We start from the raw sequence: 20,525 nt of genomic DNA on the forward strand, positions 1-20,525 counted from the left end.
GAGAAAGAACGTGAACACGGACTGAGTACAGATGGACGTCACAAAGTCAACTGTCACCAGAACACAGCTCTGCTCGGCCACACACGGTCTTTACCCGTGATGGTCAGCGTGGCTGATGTCCTCTCCTTCCCACACACACACGAATACTCCCCGGCATCTGCCATGGCCAGGCCACGGATCTGCAGCTCACAGATGGTCCCGTCTTGCTTCAGGCTGACTCTATCGTCAGTTCTGAGGGTTTCAGACCCCTTCCTCCACTCGACGGGGGCCTCCTTGCTCAGCTCACAGCATAGTGTGGCCGTGGCCCCTTCCATGGCCTCCTTGCTTCTCAGTCTCCCTATGAACTCAGCAGGCAGGGCTGCAACAGGGCCCAGCAGACAGAGAATGTCATTTTCACCCTCCCACAGGGATGAAAGGGGCCTGTGGGCAGGGCAGGCAGGGACGCTTACCCTTCACAGTGAGTGTGGCCAAGGTCATCTGGTCCCCAAAGCAGCAGGAATACTGCCCACTGTCCTGGGGCCGCAGGTCCCGGACCACCAACTCCAGCACAGTGCCCTCCTGACGCAAGCTGTACTTGCCTCCAGGCTGCAGAACCTCGTCTCCACGGTGCCACTCCACGGGTGTGACCACAGAAGACAGCGTGCAGCGCAGAGTGGCAGCCCCACCCTCCAGCACCTCCAGGTCCTTCAGCCCCTCCTGGAAGCGTGCTGGCCGTGCTGTGGGCAGGCACAGGCTTGGTTCAGCACCCACCTCCTTCATCCTGGCAGAGGGCCCCCTGTGGCTGACGACAGCTGGAGACATGGCAGCCAGAGAGCACAGGCAGGCCTGCCTCACCCTTTCCACACTGGGGGCTATGGAGAGCGATCCCCAGAACTCTGTCTTCCAGGAGGGGCAGCCAAACAGTTGAGAGCACAGAAGGGCAGAGTAGCATGAACCGTATCCCCCCAAATTCCTACGCTGGAGCCCCAACCCCCAGAATGACTGTGTTTGGAGATGGCCTTTACAGAGGCCATTCAGGTAAAATGAGGCCATCAGGATGAGCCCAATCCTACTAGTCACGTGGTCACGTAATAGAAATTAGGACACAGACACAGACAGACAACAATGCAAGGACATGGGGAGAAGTTGGGGTGTACATGCCACGGAGAGAGGCCTCGGGAGGATCTAGCCACGCTCATGCCTGGACCTGACACTTCTCAGCTCAGGGAGAGGAGACAGTCAAGGTCTGTTGCTTCACTGCCCAGCCTGTGGTATTTGTTATGTGGCCCGTGCTGAGACAGGTGAAGACAAGCCAGGTCAGAAGGAGGGGGACACAGAGGTGTCAGAAAACAAGACACAGGAATGAAGCAAGAAACATGCGGCTGGTCAGGAGACAGAAGAGGGGTGATTCTAGCAAAGCAGCAGAGCCCTGGAGATAGACAGAGGGGGCCCTGAGATGTGGGTGTGAGCCCAGGAACTTACCGTGGACCCTGACAATGGAGCTGCTCCAGGAGCCCCCGGACTCACACTTGTAGCGCCCGCCATCCTGCAGGGTGGCACCAGTAATGACCAGCTGGGCCCGGTGGCCCTCCTGGCTCACCTGGCACCGGGCTGATGGCCGCAAGACCTTCCCGTCCTTGGTCCAGCACACGGGGCTGTCCAGGACTGTGGTCTCACAGGCCAGGGTCAGATCCTCCCCCTCCGTGACTGTAGCGTCTGTGAGCTCACGGGAGAAGACACTTGGCTTTTCTGGAGGTACAGAGAGAAGCACAGGACACTTGGGGACTCCTGCAGACCAAGCAGCTCCCTGGATGAGTGTGTACCTACCCCCTCAGCCTGAGGCCACACCGGGGCTGCCAGGGGCACAGAGAAGGCCTGGCATGGCATGGCCCACACAGTGGGGATGGTGGGATCACCTCTGCACCCACATGCAATGGTCGCCTTCAAACAGCCCCACCTCCCTGGGGTCCATGGGCTGGGCACCGCCCCGTGAGCCCCAGGACCATGCTCTCTACATGGCCAACATCTGCCCTCCACAAGGCTGCACCCTCAGCCACATGGACTGGGCACCACTACAGGGCTGAGCACACAGCCCACCTAAGACCCGCAGGGTGGCTGAGGCCCGCTGGTCCCCTGCTTCGAAGTGGATGGTGCCGGAGTCCTTGAGAGCAAGCTGCCGCAGGGTGAGCACGTGGTAGCCCCCTGACTGAACCTCAATCTCATTGAGCTCGTTGGGGTGCAGGGGTGTCTTGTCCAGGAACCAGTGGACGGGCCCGTAGTCGGCAGGGGAGATGCGGCAGGAGAAGGTGGCTGAGGAGCCCTCGTGCACCTCCACGTCCTCCAGATCCTCCGTGATGAGCACTCTCTGGCCTGCAGGGCACAGACCGGCAAGTCAGGCTCCGCTGCAGCCAGCTGCCGAGGGAAACGGGCACTCCCCGAGACCTAGACGGGGTGACGGCCAGAGAGAGCACGCAGCTTTCCCGGGCTCGGGACGACAAACCCAGGAACCAGGAAGGGGGGCAGAGCTGAACTGTCCAAAATGTTTGCTTTGGTTCCATGGATGAGCCCCAAAGCCATGTGTGGGGTCCTTCTGCAGAGCACGGCGGGGGGACCACAGCAGGCCCTGTGTCGCCAAACTGTGCTCCCACACCTGCCCACCCCCAAGGTCACTGAAGGCCATTAAGTCATGGATGAACACAGGGAACAGGAGTGTGACAACAGAGTTGTGTCTATGTTACAATTTTGATCACGTGCTTTGGAGGCTTAGCGACGTGACTTGTTCGGAAAACACCCTACTTCTGCAGCCGACGTAGGCTGGGGACAACTCAGAGACAAATCCTAGTGACTAAGACGGACTCAGCCTCCTGGTTCCCCCTGCGCTGGCAGGTGTCTCAGAGCTGTGGGACCACGCAAGGAACGCGTGGACAGCCCGGTGGTGGGCAATGTGAGCCGAGCAGACAAGGAAACAGTTGAAGACTGACTGCCCGACGGGCACGAGTCTGTGTCTTGTCTTCGAGGAAATTGATGCCCACTGTCACTGACATTTTTTGGATTAAACCTGAGTACCAGTTTCCCACAGAGCATGGTTTCTGCCGCAGTCACAGGGTGCTTTAGTGTGAGCTCACTGCATTTGCTGGATTTCGCAGAAAAGCAGAGAAAAAACACAGCAAGTCTTCTTTGTTGTTCTTTCTTGTTTCCTGTGGACAGATCCCTTCCCCTCAAGGAGGGACCTCCCCCTGACCCTGGGTGCTGGCGTTGGCATTGGGAGGGCGATGCACGGCCACGCCTGGACACCAGTGTGCCCTGTGACCTGGGGCCAGCCCCGGACCCTGCGGCAGGCCCCCATCTCCTGATCTGTGAGGTGGGTGCATGGCAGTTGCAACTGCTACTCTCACTGGGAGACCTCCCAGGCCACACACCCCACGTGCAATCCCTGCTGAGCGGCGGTGTGGGGGCCAGGCTCACGCCAGCAGGGCCTCGGAGACTAGACCATCCAGGGCCCACCTCCCAGGGATAGGGAAACTGAGTCTGGTCTCCGAGGGCCTCCAAGTCTACTTTAAACAAACAAAGCTCACACCCGACCACGCCGTAGGCCAGCACAGCGCCAGGCCTCACCTTGCACCAGAAGCCGGGCCTGGGAACAGGCCTGGCCGATGTCACAGGTATAGGTATCACTGTCTGCTTTGTTCAGTGCGTTGATGGTGAGTTTCAAGGTCAGGCCCTCCTGGCTGGGTGTGTGCTTCCTTGACGCATGCAGCTCTATGAGGCCCTTGCGCCAGGTCACCATCGCTGCGGGACGCTCTGTCTTGCACACGAACACGGCCGTGCCCTTCTCCTCCACCTGCAGATCAGCCAGCTCCTCCGTGAACCGGTTTGCCTTTTCTGGGAAGGGGGTAGGAAGGAGTGGAGGTTGAGGGCCCCCTGGGACAGGAAAAGGCCCCCACCATGAGCAGCTCCCCTGCTGAGGCCATGGGGACCCAGCCCGGGGTCTCTTGTGGGGTCACCTTCCACACGGAGGCTCGCTGTGCTCTTGGAAGCCTCTGTCTCACATGTGTATTCGCCTGAGTCCTTGGGTGAGACCGCGTGGACCACCAGCATGGCCCGAGTGCCTTCCGTGATCAGGTCATACTTCTGACTCTTGCGAATGGCCTTCCCGTCCCTCAGCCAGCGCACCGGGGTGCTGGCCCGAGACAGCTCACAGCTCAGCACCACATCCTCGCCTGGACTGGCCTGCTGGTCTTCCAGTGGTTTCGTGATATCCGCTGGCCTCTCTGAAGAGAGCAGAGCAGCCACCCATGAGGCGCGGCCATGCCCTAGCCATGCTTATAGGGCAGGTGACCACAGGGACCTTGGGCCCAGGAGCCTCAGGGCCCTGGAAATCAGGAGCCCCCATGGTCACGGGGGAGGGGCTGGGAAGGGGAGACATGAGACCACAGACTCTCACAGCTCAGCAACATTCACAGTCCCAGGACTCATAGCGTGGCCATGGCCAGTGAAAACTGGGAACTGAGTGTCACCCATCTGCACCTGGATTTATGCCAGGGCCATGCGCTCAGGAACACCAGTGGCGGTTTCACTAGCTCAGTGAGCCACGAGCCTGGGGGCTCCCACAGCCATCAGACCACACACTAGAGACCAGAAACCCTGCTTCTGCCCAGAGTCTGAACAATATCGTCCTACAGAGGGAACTCCCTCAGATGACTAAACCCCCCAGCACCCCAACAGGTGTCTCTGGGTCTCCAACCGGGGAGCTCTCCAGGGCCCGGCCTGAGGCCCCACTCCACCCTCAGCCCCGCGGAGACAGGCCCCCACCCTGCCCTGCCTGTGGTGCCCACCTCTGACAATGAGGGAGGCCTTGGAGGTGAGGTCCCGCACAGAGAACACCACCTCCCCAGCATCACTAGGAGCAGCATCTTGGACAGCCAGGGTGTACTTGCGGCCCTGGCGTGTGGCCCGGAAGCGGCCCGAGCCACCCACGGTCTTCCCGCCCACTGTCCATATGGCCATATCGCCGGTGTTCTCGTGGGACAGGACACACTCGAAGCTGCAGCTCTGGCCCTCCAGCACCTCCACCGTCTTCAGCCTCTTGGTGATGCCCACGTGCAGGTCTGTGGGCCACAGGAGATGGCGGTCGTGCCAGGCCAGGCTCTTGGACACCAGCCCCTTCCCCTCCCCACGAGACTGGCACTGTTCAGCCCAGAGCCACCCCTGGCCAGACCCCAAGACGGCTGAGACCTCACTCCCATCTGCAGCCCCAGCCCTGGTGGACCTGCTGCCCCCTCAGCAAATGCCTCCAGCTGGCTGAACCCTGGTGTTTGCATCACGGACAGCTGTTCCAACCAGTGTGGCCACTTCCTGTCTGCTACAGAACAAGTACTGTCCACAGCAGTCACCAGATCGAATGCTCCAGAAGGGCAAGGATGGGAGCCCTAAATGAAGGGGCCATCCAGCTCTAGAACAAACTCACCACACTGCCCTGCCCCCTTCCCTATCTCACCTCAAACTCCAGCCAGACCAGCAGGGACCCGCCACAGGCTGACTGGGCAGCAAGCCTGCCATGCATATGCCCGTGAGGGAGGACGGGACCAGAGAAAGTGGGCCAGGGCAGCAGTGCACACAGGAGGCCAGGCCCAGGCTGAGAGGGACGTCTAAAGGGACCCAGTGTCCTGGGGGTGAGGGGGCTGATGGTGCCCTGCTGGCTGGGTGGCCTATGGTGTGGCTCCATAGTGAGACACGTGGCCTGCCAACAACCACCTCACCAGGCTGTGCCTGTGGCCCGGGAGTCCCTCCAGGTCATCCTATGCCTGACATCTGGGTCTCTGCCACTGGCCACCCCCAAGCGATGACCCTGACTGTACCCTTCCGTGGCCCCCACAACTGCCCACACACAGTCCCCGGTGCAGAGGGACTGTCTCCAGCCTCTGCTGAACTCCTGGCACCCTGGGACTCTATCAAGCATGGCCAGTCCAGTGTCCCCAGCCCTACCGTTGCTCATCGTCCCTCACCCCCCTGCCGGCACCAGGGCCTCCCAGGATCCCGTCAAGCCTGCTCCTCCAGGAGCCTGCTCTGATCTATAGACCCCGGCAGAGGCAGCCCCCAACCCCTCCCCCTGAAACCGGTTCCGCCCCTGGACCCAGACCCGCCCCTGGACCCGCCCCCGCCCCCTGGATGCGGCTCCAACCCCTGGACCAGGCCCCACCTCCTGGAAACAGCTCCGCCCTCTGACCCCCCCCCACCCACCTCCCGGAAGAGGCTCCGCTCCCTCCTCCCAGAACCGTTCCTGGAGCCGCCCCCATCCCAGGGACCGGCTCCGCCCCTCGGAACTGACCCCGCCCCATGACCCCGGCCCCGCCCCCGCCCCCGCCCCTGGGCTTGCCCCGCCCCCTGGAGCTCTCTGAGCCACGCACCGTGCACACTGACTCTGGCGCGGGTCTCCTCGGAGCCCACGCTGCAAGTGTAGAGGCCGGTGTCGTCCCGGCTCAGGTCGTGCACCACGAGCCCGCGCGTGCCCGCTGTGTGCAGGAAGTCGTACTTGTCGCTGGGGCCCACTTCCACGCCATCCTTTCGCCACACCACGCGGGCCTGGGGGTCCGAGACCTCGCACTGCAGGGCCAGCGTGCCCCGCTCCTCCGCGGACACATCATCCAGAGCCTTCAGGAACACCACCGGCTTTGCTGGGGGGCGGGTGTGGGCAGGTGAGCGAGCGCCACCTCCGGCCTGCCGAGAGCCCGGCGCCCCTCCCGGGAAGGACCCCAAGGGCCTGCAGGGAAGCCCTCACCTTTGACCTCCAGGCGGGCCGTGGCCGACACCTTAGGGGAGCAGGCGCGCACGGTCCCCGCGTCCGCTCGCCTAACCCGCTTCAGCACCAGCGTGTGGCGCCGGCCCTCGTGGGCGATCTCATGGAAGCTGTCGTTGTACAGAGGCGTGCCGTTGAGCGACCACTCCACCTCCTCGTCCTCATGGGACAGCTCGAACGAGAAGCAGGCCTGGCCCTCCTCCGTGACTGCTGCGTCCTGCATTGGCTGCGTCACCGTGACCTCGCGTGCTGCCCAGGGCACAGTGGGCTGCTCAGCACCCGCCGCTGGCGCCTCCCCCCCACACCGTCCCAGGGCCCCGTGCGCCCCCTGTACCTTCCACGGTGACCTCGGCGCTGCTCTGGGCGCTGCCGGCCTGGCACCGGTAGACGCCGGCGTCGGCGGGCGTGAGGCGGAGAATGCGCAGCTCTGCCATGTGGCCCTCCAGCCTCATCTTGAACTTCTCGGAGGGCGCCAGGGGCGTATCCTCCTTGTACCACTGCACGGCCTTGGGGGGTGGCTTGAAGTCGCAGGACAGGACCACCGACTGCTGCTCGCGCCCCGCCTTGGGCTCCAGCGGCCGCGTGAGCACCGTAGGGATGTCTGCGGCGGAAGGGGAGAGGGCGGAGCTGCGGCAACGCAGGAACCACCGGGTCCTACCCCCGCGCTGTGCCCGGTCCGTCTGCAGCCCAGACGCGGGCCGCGCGCTCACCTGAGACTACCAGGCGCGCGGTAGAGCGCGACTTGCCGATGGTGAAGTGCACGGGCCCAGTCATGGTGGAGCAGGTACGCCGCAGCGTCAGGCGGTGTACCGTGCCCTCCTGCTCCATGCCCACGTTGGCCCCGGCCTGCAGCACCGTCTTTCCCAGGAGCCACTTTGGCGGCCGCACCGACGGGATGGAGGTCTCACACTCGAACCAGGCAGGGGCGGGCTCCATCACCGTCACGTCCTGCAGGCCGCGCACGATGGTGATGGATTGCTCTGTGGGTGAGGGGCTGGTCACCAGCGCGGTCCCGCAGGGAGGACGGCCCGCCACCACACGCACGGGGGAGAGGCGCCCGCACTGCGCTGCCCGCACCTTCCACGAAGAACTGGGCGCTGGTCTTCACGTCCCCAGCATCGCAGGTGTAGGTGTCCTCGTCCTCGGGCTGCACGTCCGTGATGATTAGCTTCCGGTAGAGGCCGTCACTGACCATCTCATACTTGGGCCCGGACTGCAGTTCCACACTGCCCTTGAACCACCGCACCTGCGCACTGGCCCGAGACATCTGGCACTCCAGCACGCCGCGGTGCTTCTCCATGGCTATCTTGTCCCGCAGCGGGCGCAGGATGGCCACCGGCAGCTCTGTGGGTGTGGCCAGTGCGGTTGGGCTGTGCTCAGGGCTCCAAAACCCCACCCCCACCTCGGTCCAGGTGCTCTCCCTCTGCAGCCTCCAACTACCAGGCTGGGCCCCTGCCCTGGGGCAGAACAGACCCCACTGGCCCCGTTCACATTCACCGGGGCCAGCAGATGGCTACCCTAAGTGTCCCCCTCCGGCTTCTCTGGGACCCACTGCATAGAGCTGACCAGGAGGAAGCTGAGCACACCCGTGCATGCCCCTGACCCTTCACAAGCTCGTTCAGCGCACCCCTGGCCCCCGCACACCCCCGACCCGCCACATTTCCGCACACCACACCCTGCTCCCGCCTGGCACACTGCTGCATTAAGCAAATCCAAGCCTCCTATGCCTTTGCACCCCCCTAGCTGCAGACCCTCCCTCCTCGATGCCCTCACTGTCACCAAGGCTACCAGGTAAGAGCTGACGTCGCCACCTACCCTCTCCACCTGCCAGGGCCTCACATGCCTTCTCTCCAGCACCCGCTACAGTCCCAGGAGGAGGAACAGTTTACTGCTGCTTCCGTTTTCAACAAGGAGACCCTGAGCCCTCTTACTCAAAGCTGCCTCTCCGAGACCCCTGCCCTCCCGCTGGGGAGGCAACACCTCCCTTTCCTCCTTCTGGGTCAGTCCCACACAGGCCTGTTGTGCCCCAAGCCTGTTCCATGACAGTGAGCCTGTCAGCCCTTAGAAGGCCCGGAAGGTGTGTGTTCACCCACGCACTGCCCCGCACAACTCCCCCCCCCCCCCCGGGCTCCCTCACCTTTCACTCGGAGCTGCGCTCGTGATTCTGCATTTTCCGCAACAAATTTGATCTCCCCTGCGTCTTCTGCCAGGACCCTCCTGTAGATGAGCGTGTATTTCCTTCCTGGAAACACAGGCAACTCAGCCCTGGGGGGAGGAGGGCCTGGGGCAGGAGGAGGATGTGCCCTCCCGCAGCCGGCCCAGCGCCGCACCTTCCTGGCGGATCCGCACGTTGTCGCTGGGCCGGAGCTTACTGCCCTCCCAGAACCACTGGGCTGGCACCTCGTCGAGAGAGACCTCACAGGAGAATGTGGCACCCTCCTTCTCCATCACCTCCACATCCTCCAGGGGCCTCACGATCTGGACCCTACGACCTGAGGTAACAGGCAAGGCCTTGTCACACCTGGGCACACAGCTACCCCTTCCTGCCTCCCACCCAGACTGCTGAAGGGTATGAGGCTGGGAGAGCCAGGGGGCTAGGCATCTTGCTGGGGAATGTGGGGAGGCCAGGAGGTTCTGACCCCTAATCGCCCACCTTGCACCTTCAGGGAGGCCGAGCTCTGAGTCACACACGTACACACCCTGGTCCCCGAACTCACACCGGTAAAGGATGAGACTCCGACATGCACCCTGGGCCACCATGCCCACTGTCTTGCCCACCCGCAGCTCCACGCCGTCCTGAGGAGGGATGAGGTCGGGTCAGGTGCTGGGACTCCCCAGCAGAGCAGTCCCATGCCTGCCAGGCCACCATGAGAGGCAGGTGGAGCGAGAGGACTCCCGGGGAGAGAGGCACCTTCAGCCAGCGCACATCCACGTTGGGGCGTGACAGCTCACACTCCAGGGTCACCTTGTCCTTCTCTGTGGCCACCGTGTCCTGCAGGGGCCTGCTGAACCTCACAGGCAGCTCTGGTTGGCGGGAGGCGAGAGGTGAGAGCAGGGCCAGGAGGGCCTGAGCTGGGCGGTATCACACAGCTGGCTCTAGGAATGAGACCCAGTGCCCTGCCCCCAGGAGTCCACCACCCTGTCCCCGCCCACCTCCCCAGGCCTCCTCTGCAGCAGGTCCTGCCCATGCCCACGCACCAGTGACTGTGAGCCGTGCAGATGTGTGCACGCCCTCAGCTTTGAAGGCAATGAGGCCCCCGTCCTGCGGCCGCAGCTCCGAGAGCGTGAGTGTGTGGATGGGGCCATGCACGGCCAGCTGGCACATGAGCCCTGGCTGCAGCCGCAGGCCATCACGTGTCCAGCCGCCCTCCACGTCATCGTGTGACAGCTCCACCTCCATGCTGACGGTGTCCTGCTCCGACACCTCCACTGCCTGCAGGCCCCGAACGAGCCTGACCTGGCGCACTGCGGCACACACGCAGGGGCACAGTGAGCCGCCACGCGGACACGCCCTCAGGCCAGCCCCACTCACCTCCCCCGGGGCCTCAGAGCCGGCCAGCTGTCCAGGAGGGAAAGGCCCACCCCTTCCCGGCACGCCCCAGGGCCTGTTACTCCAGGGGCCTCCTTCCTGGACGCCTGACCCCCAGGCCCGGCCCGCCGCTGCTGCTCACTTTCCACGGTGAGCTTGGCCTGCGTCTTGTCGTCCGGAGTCTCACACCCATAGAAGCCACGGTCCGCGAACCCCACACAGCGCAGAACCAAGCGGTGACTGGTGCTCTCTGCGTGAATCTCCACGTTCTTGCCTGGCACCAGGGCCGCTGCATTCCGCGTCCACTTGACCTCGGGCCACGGCCGCGTCAGTTCCACCTCCATGGTCACTGAGCTCCGCTCTTCCACCGTCTGGGGTTCCAGCTTCTTTCTGAACAGCACCGGAGCCTCTGGGGTCGCAAGCAGGGGAGGTCACTACAGGCACTGCCACTCTTGGAAGAGCCAGAGCTGGAGGGCCCTTCCACCACCAGCCCATCCCCCACCAGCACAGCGGCCCCCCACCACGACCTCACGTTCCGCCTCCAAGCTAGGCCCACCGTGCTGCTGCACAGGTAGTTACACGGGAGGAAGCCAAGGCTCTGGGAGGCAGCTCCTTCCTCAGCATACCTCTCACCTCCTGCTCCCCTGCTCCCGGCACCCCGGCCTGGCACAGTGCCTGCAACTCCCCAGTGTGGCCCATGGCCGCCAACAGCAGGTCACGGGAGCTGGTGCAACAGACCGAGCCCCCAGACTTGCCGCACCAGCCACTCTGCTTGAAGAAGACCCTGGACGCTCCACGTTAAGGAATGAAGAGCGTGGCGCGTGTGAGCCTCCCAGTCCCCAGCTCCGCCTCATCTCCCCGGGAGTGTATGTGTGCACACTACTCCCCAGGTGAGGGCCCGGCTTCAGCCAGGGAAGGTCATCCCCACCTCCTGCCTCTGCTTGCACTGGCTGTCAGCTCCCCTTCCTCCCACCTTGCCATCCCTGGGGCTCGGCTTCGGATGCCTCCTCCAGGAAGCCTCCCTGGACAGCCTCAACTTCTGCCCACTCCACAACCAGATGCATGTTGTGGGAGTTTACTTTGTCCCCTTCCAAGTAGGTCCCCGGCCCCTGGCCCCCAACCGAGTCTCCTTTGTGGAACCTCCAGGTCACCGAGACCAGGTGGACACGGGCTGGCATCAGAAGGCTGCCAGGGAACCAGCCATGGGGAGGCCCTCCCTGTGGCCCCATCCACGCACCTCGCACCCGAAGAGCAGCCGAGGACTGGACGCCCTCCGCCTCTGCGGTGATCTGGCCAGCGTCCTCCAGGGTCAGACTGCAGATGGTCAGGCTGTGGCCCGCGCCACTCTGCGATATGAGAAACTTCTCGCTGGGCTGCAGCAAGGCGCCGTCCCGGAACCACGTGACTGCCGCGTCCCCGGGGGACACCACGCACTGGAAGGTGGCCTCGCGGCCCTCCTCCGCCACCACGGTGTTCAACCCAGACGTGAACTTGACCACTCGGGGGGCTGCGGACAGGGGTTTTGCTTTAGAGGTGGGTGGGAGAGGCAGAGGCCCCACCCTGCAGAGGTGGAGAAAGGACACGTCCTCTAGGGAGCTGCCCAGGTGCGCCCCACCCAACTGCCCACCTACCCACACGCCCCTCAGTTGCTTACTGCTAACAGAGAGCTGTGCACTGGTGCGGTCATCACGGGTCTCACACGAGTACTCCCCTGCATCCTCCAGCCGCAGGCCTGTCACGGTGAGTGAGCGCTGGGGCCCCGCGGCTTCAATCTGGAAGCGTTTGCCAGCCCGGAGCTGCGTGTCCCCGCAGCGCCACACGACCTCGGCCTGGGGCGGGCTCAGCTCGCAGACCAGCATCACTGTGCCGCCCAACTCCCCGCTCACGGGCTCTAGGGGCTGGCAGAACTTAGCGGCCACCTCTGCAGGACGGGAGGGGACATCAGCTGCAGGGCTCAGGCTGGGGACAACCTCTGTGCTCACCAGTCCTGCGCCCTGAGTCCTCCTCCGGCTCTGCACAGGGATGCTGCCCGCACGACCTCACAGGGGACACCCCCTCTGCTGCCACCCCACACACACATGGGGTTCCCAGAGGACCACCCACAGCCCTGCTGACCTTCCACCTGCACAGGGAAATACTGCCCCTCTGCGCCCACATGGCAGCTATAGACCGCGCTGTCCAGGGTTTGCGCGCCGTGGATGGTCAGGGTGTGGGTGTCCCTCAGGCTGGCCGTTTCGTGCCTCTTGCTTCGGCGAATCTCCACACCGTCCTTGAGCCACGTCACCGCGGCCACAGAGGGTGTAGCCAGCGTGGCTGTCAGGACGATGTCCTCGTGCTCCCTGACCACCAGAGGCTCCTTGCGGCCAGGTCTCTCGAGGGTGGGGGGCTCAGCCTCCGGCTCTGGGGGTAGGTCAGTGAGCATGAGAGGGGGGCCCTCGCATTCCTGGTCTGGGCCCCTCCCACCTAGGGCCACACTGTGGGAAAAGACCTGAAATGGGGCCACCCCGAACTCCCATTGCTCTGCAACCACTTGGCCCCACTGCTGTCTCTCTGCTGAGCAAACCATGCCACCTGCCAGCCACCATCCAGGCTTCCGGAGGCCGGAAAGGGCAACCAGGAGGAGCCCCTGGGACCACAGGTCTGGGGTCCAAGAGCTCTGTCAGGCCAAGAGCTGAGAGCTCAGGACCCCTGCCCACCAGGGAAGATGGCCCCATGAGCAGATACTGCGGAGAGGGGGGAGCAGGCAGTTTAGAGAGACCCTGCCGAAGACTGGGGCCTGGGCGCACACAACAGAAGGACGTCGGGGAGCAGAGCCAGGAGGGGAGGCAGGCAGGACAGCCAGGCCCAGGTCAAGGCCAGGATGGGCATCCAAGCAAGGGCAAGCCCACAGGGCTGACCATGGGACAGCTGGAGAATCAGGATCCCAAGGCCAGAGGCCTCTCAAGTGAGGCTCTGAAGCTGCCCAGGGGGGATGGGAAACGGGACACATGTCTGCTCACCAACCCTAGCCACAGACAGGTACTGCCACAGACTTCAGGCCGCAGCAGCTGCAGGTGCCCAAGGAAGCCTCAGTGCCAGGGTTTGTCACTAGCTGAGGTACGGATATGGAGGAGAGGGGAGAAGCTTGGGGAAGTGGATGCTGAGAACGTCCCTGAATAGGGGCAGTGGTGACTGTTCTCCAAACAATGATGTGGCTAGTGGACAGAGCCCACGGCTGGGCCCATCAGCAGACAACCCAACACAGGGGCAACACACACTTGTCTCCCCACCCTGTCCAGTAAGGGATCGTTTCAAGATTGTCAGGTGCTTATGCCATCCGCCTGACCCTGGTACCCACCTGTGACGTCCAGGTGGAAGGACACCTTCTGGCCCCCGGCCTCGCAGCTGTACTCCCCAGCGTCTGCCTTCCCTGCCTGCTGCACCACCAGCCGCCTGCTGCAGCCCTTGGCCTCCACGTGCAATTTGGAGCTCGTGCTCAGCTTCTTCCCATCCTTGTACCAAGTCACCTCTGTCTGGGCCTGGGCCACCTCACAGCTCAGGGTGGCGCTGGCCCCTGCCCTGGTGTGCACCTCACTGCGTGCTGGCTGCTCCTTGGCAAACACCGCAGGGGGCTCTGGTGACAGACAGGATACACCTGATCAAGGACTCCATGTATACGTTAGGAAGGCAGCACTGAGGGAAGGACTACACAGGGAGGCAGTGGAACTGGAAACTTCTCCAGGCTTTGCATCAGCTGTGGGGTCTGGAAAGCCTCAGAGCCTGCTCTACATTGAGGAGCAAAATTTATGTACCCATTCTGTAACTACTGTGGGTGGGCTTCTTCAGGTGGGGACAATCCATTCTACCACTGCTCCTCATGGACTGTCCCAGGTGGGACCGTACATTCTATCCCTTCTCCACGTGGGCTGTTCCAGGTGGGGACCATATATTCTATCCCTGCTACACCTGGGCTGGTCCATGTGGGACCACCATTCTATCATTGCTCCACGTGGGCTGTTCAACGTGGCATCCATACATTCTATCCCTGCTCCAATGGGTTCTTCCTGCTGGGGACCATATATTGTATCACTGCTCCACGTGGGCTGTTCTAGGAGGTGACCAAATATTCTTTCACTGGTCCATGTGGGCTGTTCCAAGATGGAACATATATCCTACACTGCACACATAGGATGTTACAGGTGGGACCACAATTCTATCACAGCACCATGTGGGCTGTTTCAGGACAGGACCAGACATTCTAACACTGGTCCACCTAGGCTGTTCCAAACGGAAATTACATTATCCCCCTGCACACGTACGATGTTCCAAGTAGGACTACATATTCTATCCCTGGTCCACGTGGGCCGTTGCAGGTGAAGACCAAACATTCTATCCCTGCTCCACAAGAGTAGTTGGGGACGAGACAGTCTACCATGCTCTATGTTAGCTGTTCCTTTAGGGGCCATACATTCAACCAGTGCTCCAAGTAGGCTATTCCATGTCAGAACTATATATTCTAGACTGTTTCCGAGGGCTGTCGACATGGGGTCCCTACACTCTAGCCCTGCTCCACATGAGCATTTCCAGGTCGGGACCACATTGGACACTGGTCCACGTGGGCTCATTCAGGTCAGACCATACACTCTATCCCTACTCCACGTGGGTACTTCCAAGTGGGACCATCCATTCTTCATCTGCTCCCCATGGTTAGTTCCACTTGGGGACCACATATTCTGTCACTGCTCCATGTGAGCTTTTCCAGGTGGGAACCACACATTCTACCATTGCTCCACCCAAATTGTCCAGATGGGGAGCATACATTCTATCACTGCTCTGCCTGAGGGCTCCTCCATGGGGACCATACTGGGATACACCAGTCAGGGTGCACAGGTACACCCAAACCCTTCCATGTACACCTCCCCATCCAAACTCTCTTGGCTCAGCCACGTGTATGAGAATAGGAGGCAGAAGGAGGGACCTGCGAAGAGATAAGTCTAATGGAAAGAGCTCCAGAGTCCATTTGGATTGTATGCTAATCCCACCATCACCCTCGATCAAAGCTAGAGTTTTAACCCAAAGGACTGACCTGCGACATCCAGGTGGAAGGACACCTTCTGGCCCCCGGCCTCGCAGCTGTACTCCCCAGCGTCCGCCTTCCCTGCCTGCTGCACCACCAGCCGCCTGCTGCAGCCCTTGGCCTCCACGTGCAATTTGGAGCTCGCGCTCAGCTTCTTCCCGTCCTTGTACCAAGTCACCTCTGTCTGGGCCTGGGCCACCTCACAGCTCAGGGTGGCGCTGGCCCCCACCTTGGTCTGCACCTCACTGCGTGCTGGCTGCTCCTTGGCAAACACCGCAGGGGGCTCTGGGGACAGAGAGGATACACCTGATCAAGGACTCCATGTATACGTTAGGAAGGCAGCACTGAGGGAACGACTACACAGGGAGTCAGTGGAATTGGAAACTTCTCCAGGCTCTGCATCAGCTGTGGGGTCTGGAAAGCCTCATAGCCTGCTCTACACTGAGGAGCAAAATTTATGTACCCATTCTGTAACTACTGTGGGTGGGCTTCTTCAGGTGGGGACAATCCATTCTACCACTGCTCCTCATGGACTGTCCCAGGTGGGACCATACATTCCATCCCTGCTTCACGTGGGCTGTGCCAGGTGGGGACCATACATTCTATCCCCGCTCCAGTGGGTTCTTCTTCCTGGGGACCAGACATTCTATTCCTGCTGCACTTGGGCAGTTCCAGGGGGGATCATACCTTCTATCCCTGATCCACGTGGGCTGTCCCAGATGGAACCACCCATACTATCACTGCCCCATGTGTGTTGTTTCAGGTAGGACCACACGTTCTATCACTGCTCCACATGAGCTGATCCATGTGGGACACACATTCTATCCGTGCTTCACGTGGGCCTTTGTAGGTGAGGACCAGACATTCTACCACTGTTCCTCATGGACTGTCCCAGGTGGGACCGTACATTCTATCCCTGCCCCTTGTGGGTGTCCAGGTGGGATCCATACTTTCTATATCTGTTGCACATGGGCTGATCCAGGTGGAGACCATATAATCTATCCCTGCTACTCCTGGGCTGGTCCGTGTGGGACCACCATTCTATCACTGCTACACATGAGCTGCTCCAGGAGTGACCACATTCTATCACTGCCCCACTTGAGCTGTTCCACGTCGGGCCACACATTCTACCCTGCTCCACGTGGGCCATTGTGGGTGAGGACCAGACATTCTATCACTGCTCCACGTGGGATGTTCAATGTGGTGTCCATACATTCTATCCCTGCTTCTTTAGGGTTTTGCCTGATGGGGACCAGAAATTCTATTCCTGATCCATGTGGGCTGTTCCAGGTGGAATCACACATACTATCACTGCCCCGTATGTGTTGTTTCAGGTGGAAAGACACGTTTTATCACTACTACATGTGAGCTGTTCCAGGAGTGACCACATTCTATCACTGCTCCACTTGAGCTGTTCCGGGTTGGACCATGTATTCTATTCACTGCCCAAGGTGAGCTGTTCCACTTGGGGCCACACATTCTATCCCTGCTCCATGTAGGCTGTTCCATGTGGGACACACATCTATCCGTGCTCCACGTGGGCCTTTGTAGGTCAGAACCAGACATTCTAGCACTGCTTCAAGTGGGCTGTTCCAGGTGGGACCTCACATTCTATCACCACTCCACATGGGCTGTCCAGCTGGGGTCCATACATTCTATCCCTGTTCCATGTAGGTTCTTCCAGGTAGTGACCATACATTCTATCACTGCTCCTCATAGACTTTTCCAGGTGGAGCCACTCATTCTATCCCTCCTCCACTGGGGCTGTTCTACGTGGGGACCATACATTCTATCACTGTTTCCTGGGGGCTAAACCAGGTGAGAACTACACTTTCTATCACTTCTCTGCCTGGGCTTTTCCTCTAGTGGAACATACATTCTATCCCTGCTCCACGTGGGTACTTCCAGATCGGGATGAGACAGTCTACCACGTTCTATGTTAGCTGTTCCTGTTGGGGCCAAACATTCAACCACTGCTCCACCTAGGCTATTCCATGCCGGAACTATATATTTTAGACAGTCCCGAGGGCTGTCCATGTGGGGACCCTACGTGCTAGCCCTGCTCCACATGAGCTGTTCCAGGTGAGGACCATACTTTTGGACACTGGTCCACGTAGGCTCTTTCAGGTCCGACCATACACTCTATCCCTACTCCACATGGATACTTCCAAGTGGGACATATATTCTATCACTGTTCCATCTGGGTTGTTCCAGGTGTGACCACACATTCTCTCACTGCTCCATGTGGGCTTTTCCAGGTGGGAACCACACATTCTACCATTGCTCCACCCAAATTGTCCAGATGGGGAACATACATTCTATCACTGCTCTGCCTGAGGGTTCCTCCATGGGGCCCATACTGGGATACACCAATCAGGGTGCACAGGTACACCCAAACCCTTCCATGTACACCTCCCCATCCAAACTCTCTTGGCTCAGCCACGTGTATGAGAATAGGAGGCAGAAGGAGGGACCTGCGAAGAGATAAGTCTAATGGAAAGAGCTCCAGAGTCCATCTGGATTGTATGCTAATCCCACCATCACCCTCGATCAAAGCTAGAGTTTTAACCCGAAGGACTGACCTGCGACATCCAGGTGGAAGGACACCTTCTGGCCCCCGGCCTCGCAGCTGTACTCCCCAGCATCCGCCTTCCCCACCTGCTGCACCACCAGCCGCCTGCTGCAGCCCTTGGCCTCCACGTGCAATTTGGAGCTCGCACTCAGCTTCTTCCCATCCTTGTACCAAGTCACCTCTGTCTGGGCCTGGGCCACCTCACAGCTCAGGGTGGCGCTGGCCCCCACCTTGGTCTGCACCTCACTGCGTGCTGGCTGCTCCTTGGCAAACACCACAGAGGGCTCTGGGGACAGAGAGGATGCACATGATCAAGGACTCCGTGTATACGTTAGGAAGGCAGCATTGGGGGAAGAAGGACTACACAGGGAGGCAGTGGATTTGGAAACTTCTCCAGGCTCTGCATCAGCTGTGGGGTCTGGAAAGCCTCATAGCCTGCTCTACATTGAGGAGCAAAATTTATGTACCCATTCTGTAACTACTGTGGGTGGGCTTCTTCAGGTGGGGACAGTCCATTCTACCACTGCTCCTCATGGACTGCTCCAGGTGTGACCGTACAGTCTATCCCTGCTCCACGTGGGTGTCCAGGTGGGATCCATACTTTCTATATCTGTTGCATGTCGGCTGGTCCATGTGGAGACCATATATTCTCTGTGCTACACCTGGGCTGGTCTGTGTGGGACGACAATTCCAACCCTGTTCCACATGGGCCTTTGCAGGTGAGGACCAGACATTCTATCTTTGCTCCACATGGACTGTTCAATGTGGGGTCCATACATTCTATCCCTGCTCCAGTCGGTTCTCCTGATGGGGACCAGACATTCTATTCCTGCTCCATGTTGGGCTGTTCAAGGTGGGACCATACAACTATCCCAGATCCAAGTGGGCTGTTCCAGGTGGAATCACACATTCTATCACCACTCCACATGGGCTGTTTCATGAGGGGTATATACATTCTATCTCTGTTTCACGTGGGCTGTTCCATGTCGGAACACACATTCTATCCCTGCTCCATGTGAGTTGTTCCAGGTGGGGACCATACGTTCTATCCCTGTTCCACGTGGGTTGTTCCATGTGGAACCACATGTTCTATCACTGTTTCACATGGGCTGCTCCAGGAGGGGACCATACATTCTATCCTTGTGCTACATGGGCTGTTCTAGGTAAGGAACTGACATTATATCCCAGCTCCACATAGGCTGTTCAGGTGGGAACCATGCATTGTATAACTGCTCCACGTGGGCTTTTCTAGGAGGTGACCAGATATTCTTTCACTGGTCTACGTGGGCTGTTCCAAGTCGGAACATATATCCTACCACTGCACACATAGGATGTTCCAGGTGGGACCACAATTCTATTACCACTCCAAATGGGTTGTTCCAGGTGGGGACCACACATTCTATCCATTCTCAACATAGGCTGTTCCAGGTGGGGACCATACATTGTATCACAGCTCCACATGGGCTGTACCAGGACAGGACCAGACATTCTAACACTGGTCCACCTAGGCTGTCCCAAACAGAACTTACATTTTCCCCCTGCACACGTAGGATGTTCCAAGTAGGACTACGTATTCTATCTCTGCTCCACGTGGGTAGTTCCAGATGGCGGCGAGACAGTCTACCACACCCTATGTTAGCTGTTCCTGTTGGGGCCATACATTCAACCAGTGCTCCACCTAGGCTATTCCACATCAGAACTAATATTCTAAACTAAACAGTTTAGAAGGGCTGTCCACATGGGGTACCTACACTCTAGCCCTGCTCCACATGAGCTTTTCCAGGTCGGGACCACATTGGACACTGGTCCACGTGGGCTCATTCAGGTCAGACCATACACACTATCCCTACTCCACGTGGGTACTTCCAAGTGGGACCATCCATTCTTCATCTGCTCCCCATGGTTAGTTCCACTTGGGGACCATATATTCTGTCACTGCTCCATGTGGGCTTTTCCAGGTGGGGACCACACATTCTACCATTGCTCCACCCAAATTGTCCAGATGGGGAACATACACTCTATCACTGCTCTGCCTGAGGGCTCCTCCATGGGGACCATACTGGGATACACCAGTCAGGGTGCACAGGTACACCCAAACCCTTCCATGTACACCTCCCCATCCAAACTCTCTTGGCTCAGCCACGTGTATGAGAATAGGAGGCAGAAGGAGGGACCTGCGAAGAGATAAGTCTAATGGAAAGAGCTCCAGAGTCCATCTGGATTGTATGCTAATCCCACCATCACCCTCGATCAAAGCTAGAGTTTTAACCCGAAGGACTGACCTGCGACATCCAGGTGGAAGGACACCTTCTGGCCCCCGGCCTCGCAGCTGTACTCCCCAGCGTCCGCCTTCCCTGCCTGCTGCACCACCAGCCGCCTGCTGCAGCCCTTGGCCTCCACGTGCAATTTGGAGCTCGCACTCAGCTTCTTCCCATCCTTGTACCAAGTCACCTCTGTCTGGGCCTGGGCCACCTCACAGCTCAGGGTGGCGCTGGCCCCCACCTTGGTCTGCACCTCACTGCGTGCTGGCTGCTCCTTGGCAAACACCACAGAGGGCTCTGGTGACAGAGAGGATGCACATGATCAAGGACTC

The 20,525-nt window shown here is 60.2% G+C and overlaps 1 protein-coding gene across 1 annotated transcript in view; it reads right to left on the reverse strand.

Annotated features, from left to right (window-relative positions):
- Positions 1–20,525, reverse strand: part of LOC103678868 (obscurin) — a 160,679-nt gene that overhangs the window by 88,099 nt on the left and 52,055 nt on the right. Inside the window, 24 exon segments of the mRNA XM_040622746.1 lie at positions 95–358; positions 450–716; positions 1,462–1,728; positions 2,077–2,349; positions 3,595–3,861; positions 3,984–4,250; positions 4,815–5,087; positions 6,387–6,653; positions 6,758–7,024; positions 7,110–7,376; positions 7,486–7,755; positions 7,853–8,119; positions 8,913–9,017; positions 9,429–9,457; positions 9,459–9,571; positions 9,687–9,799; positions 9,974–10,240; positions 10,447–10,713; positions 11,542–11,811; positions 11,959–12,225; positions 12,420–12,702; positions 15,374–15,645; positions 17,943–18,218; positions 20,215–20,490. Of these exon segments, the coding sequence (XP_040478680.1) occupies positions 95–358; positions 450–716; positions 1,462–1,728; positions 2,077–2,349; positions 3,595–3,861; positions 3,984–4,250; positions 4,815–5,087; positions 6,387–6,653; positions 6,758–7,024; positions 7,110–7,376; positions 7,486–7,755; positions 7,853–8,119; positions 8,913–9,017; positions 9,429–9,457; positions 9,459–9,571; positions 9,687–9,799; positions 9,974–10,240; positions 10,447–10,713; positions 11,542–11,811; positions 11,959–12,225; positions 12,420–12,702; positions 15,374–15,645; positions 17,943–18,218; positions 20,215–20,490 (5,754 nt within the window).

This window comes from Ursus maritimus, unplaced genomic scaffold (genome assembly GCF_017311325.1).
Source record: "Ursus maritimus isolate PB19 unplaced genomic scaffold, ASM1731132v1 scaffold_5, whole genome shotgun sequence".
In the NCBI taxonomy this organism is placed as follows: Eukaryota; Metazoa; Chordata; class Mammalia; order Carnivora; family Ursidae; genus Ursus; species Ursus maritimus.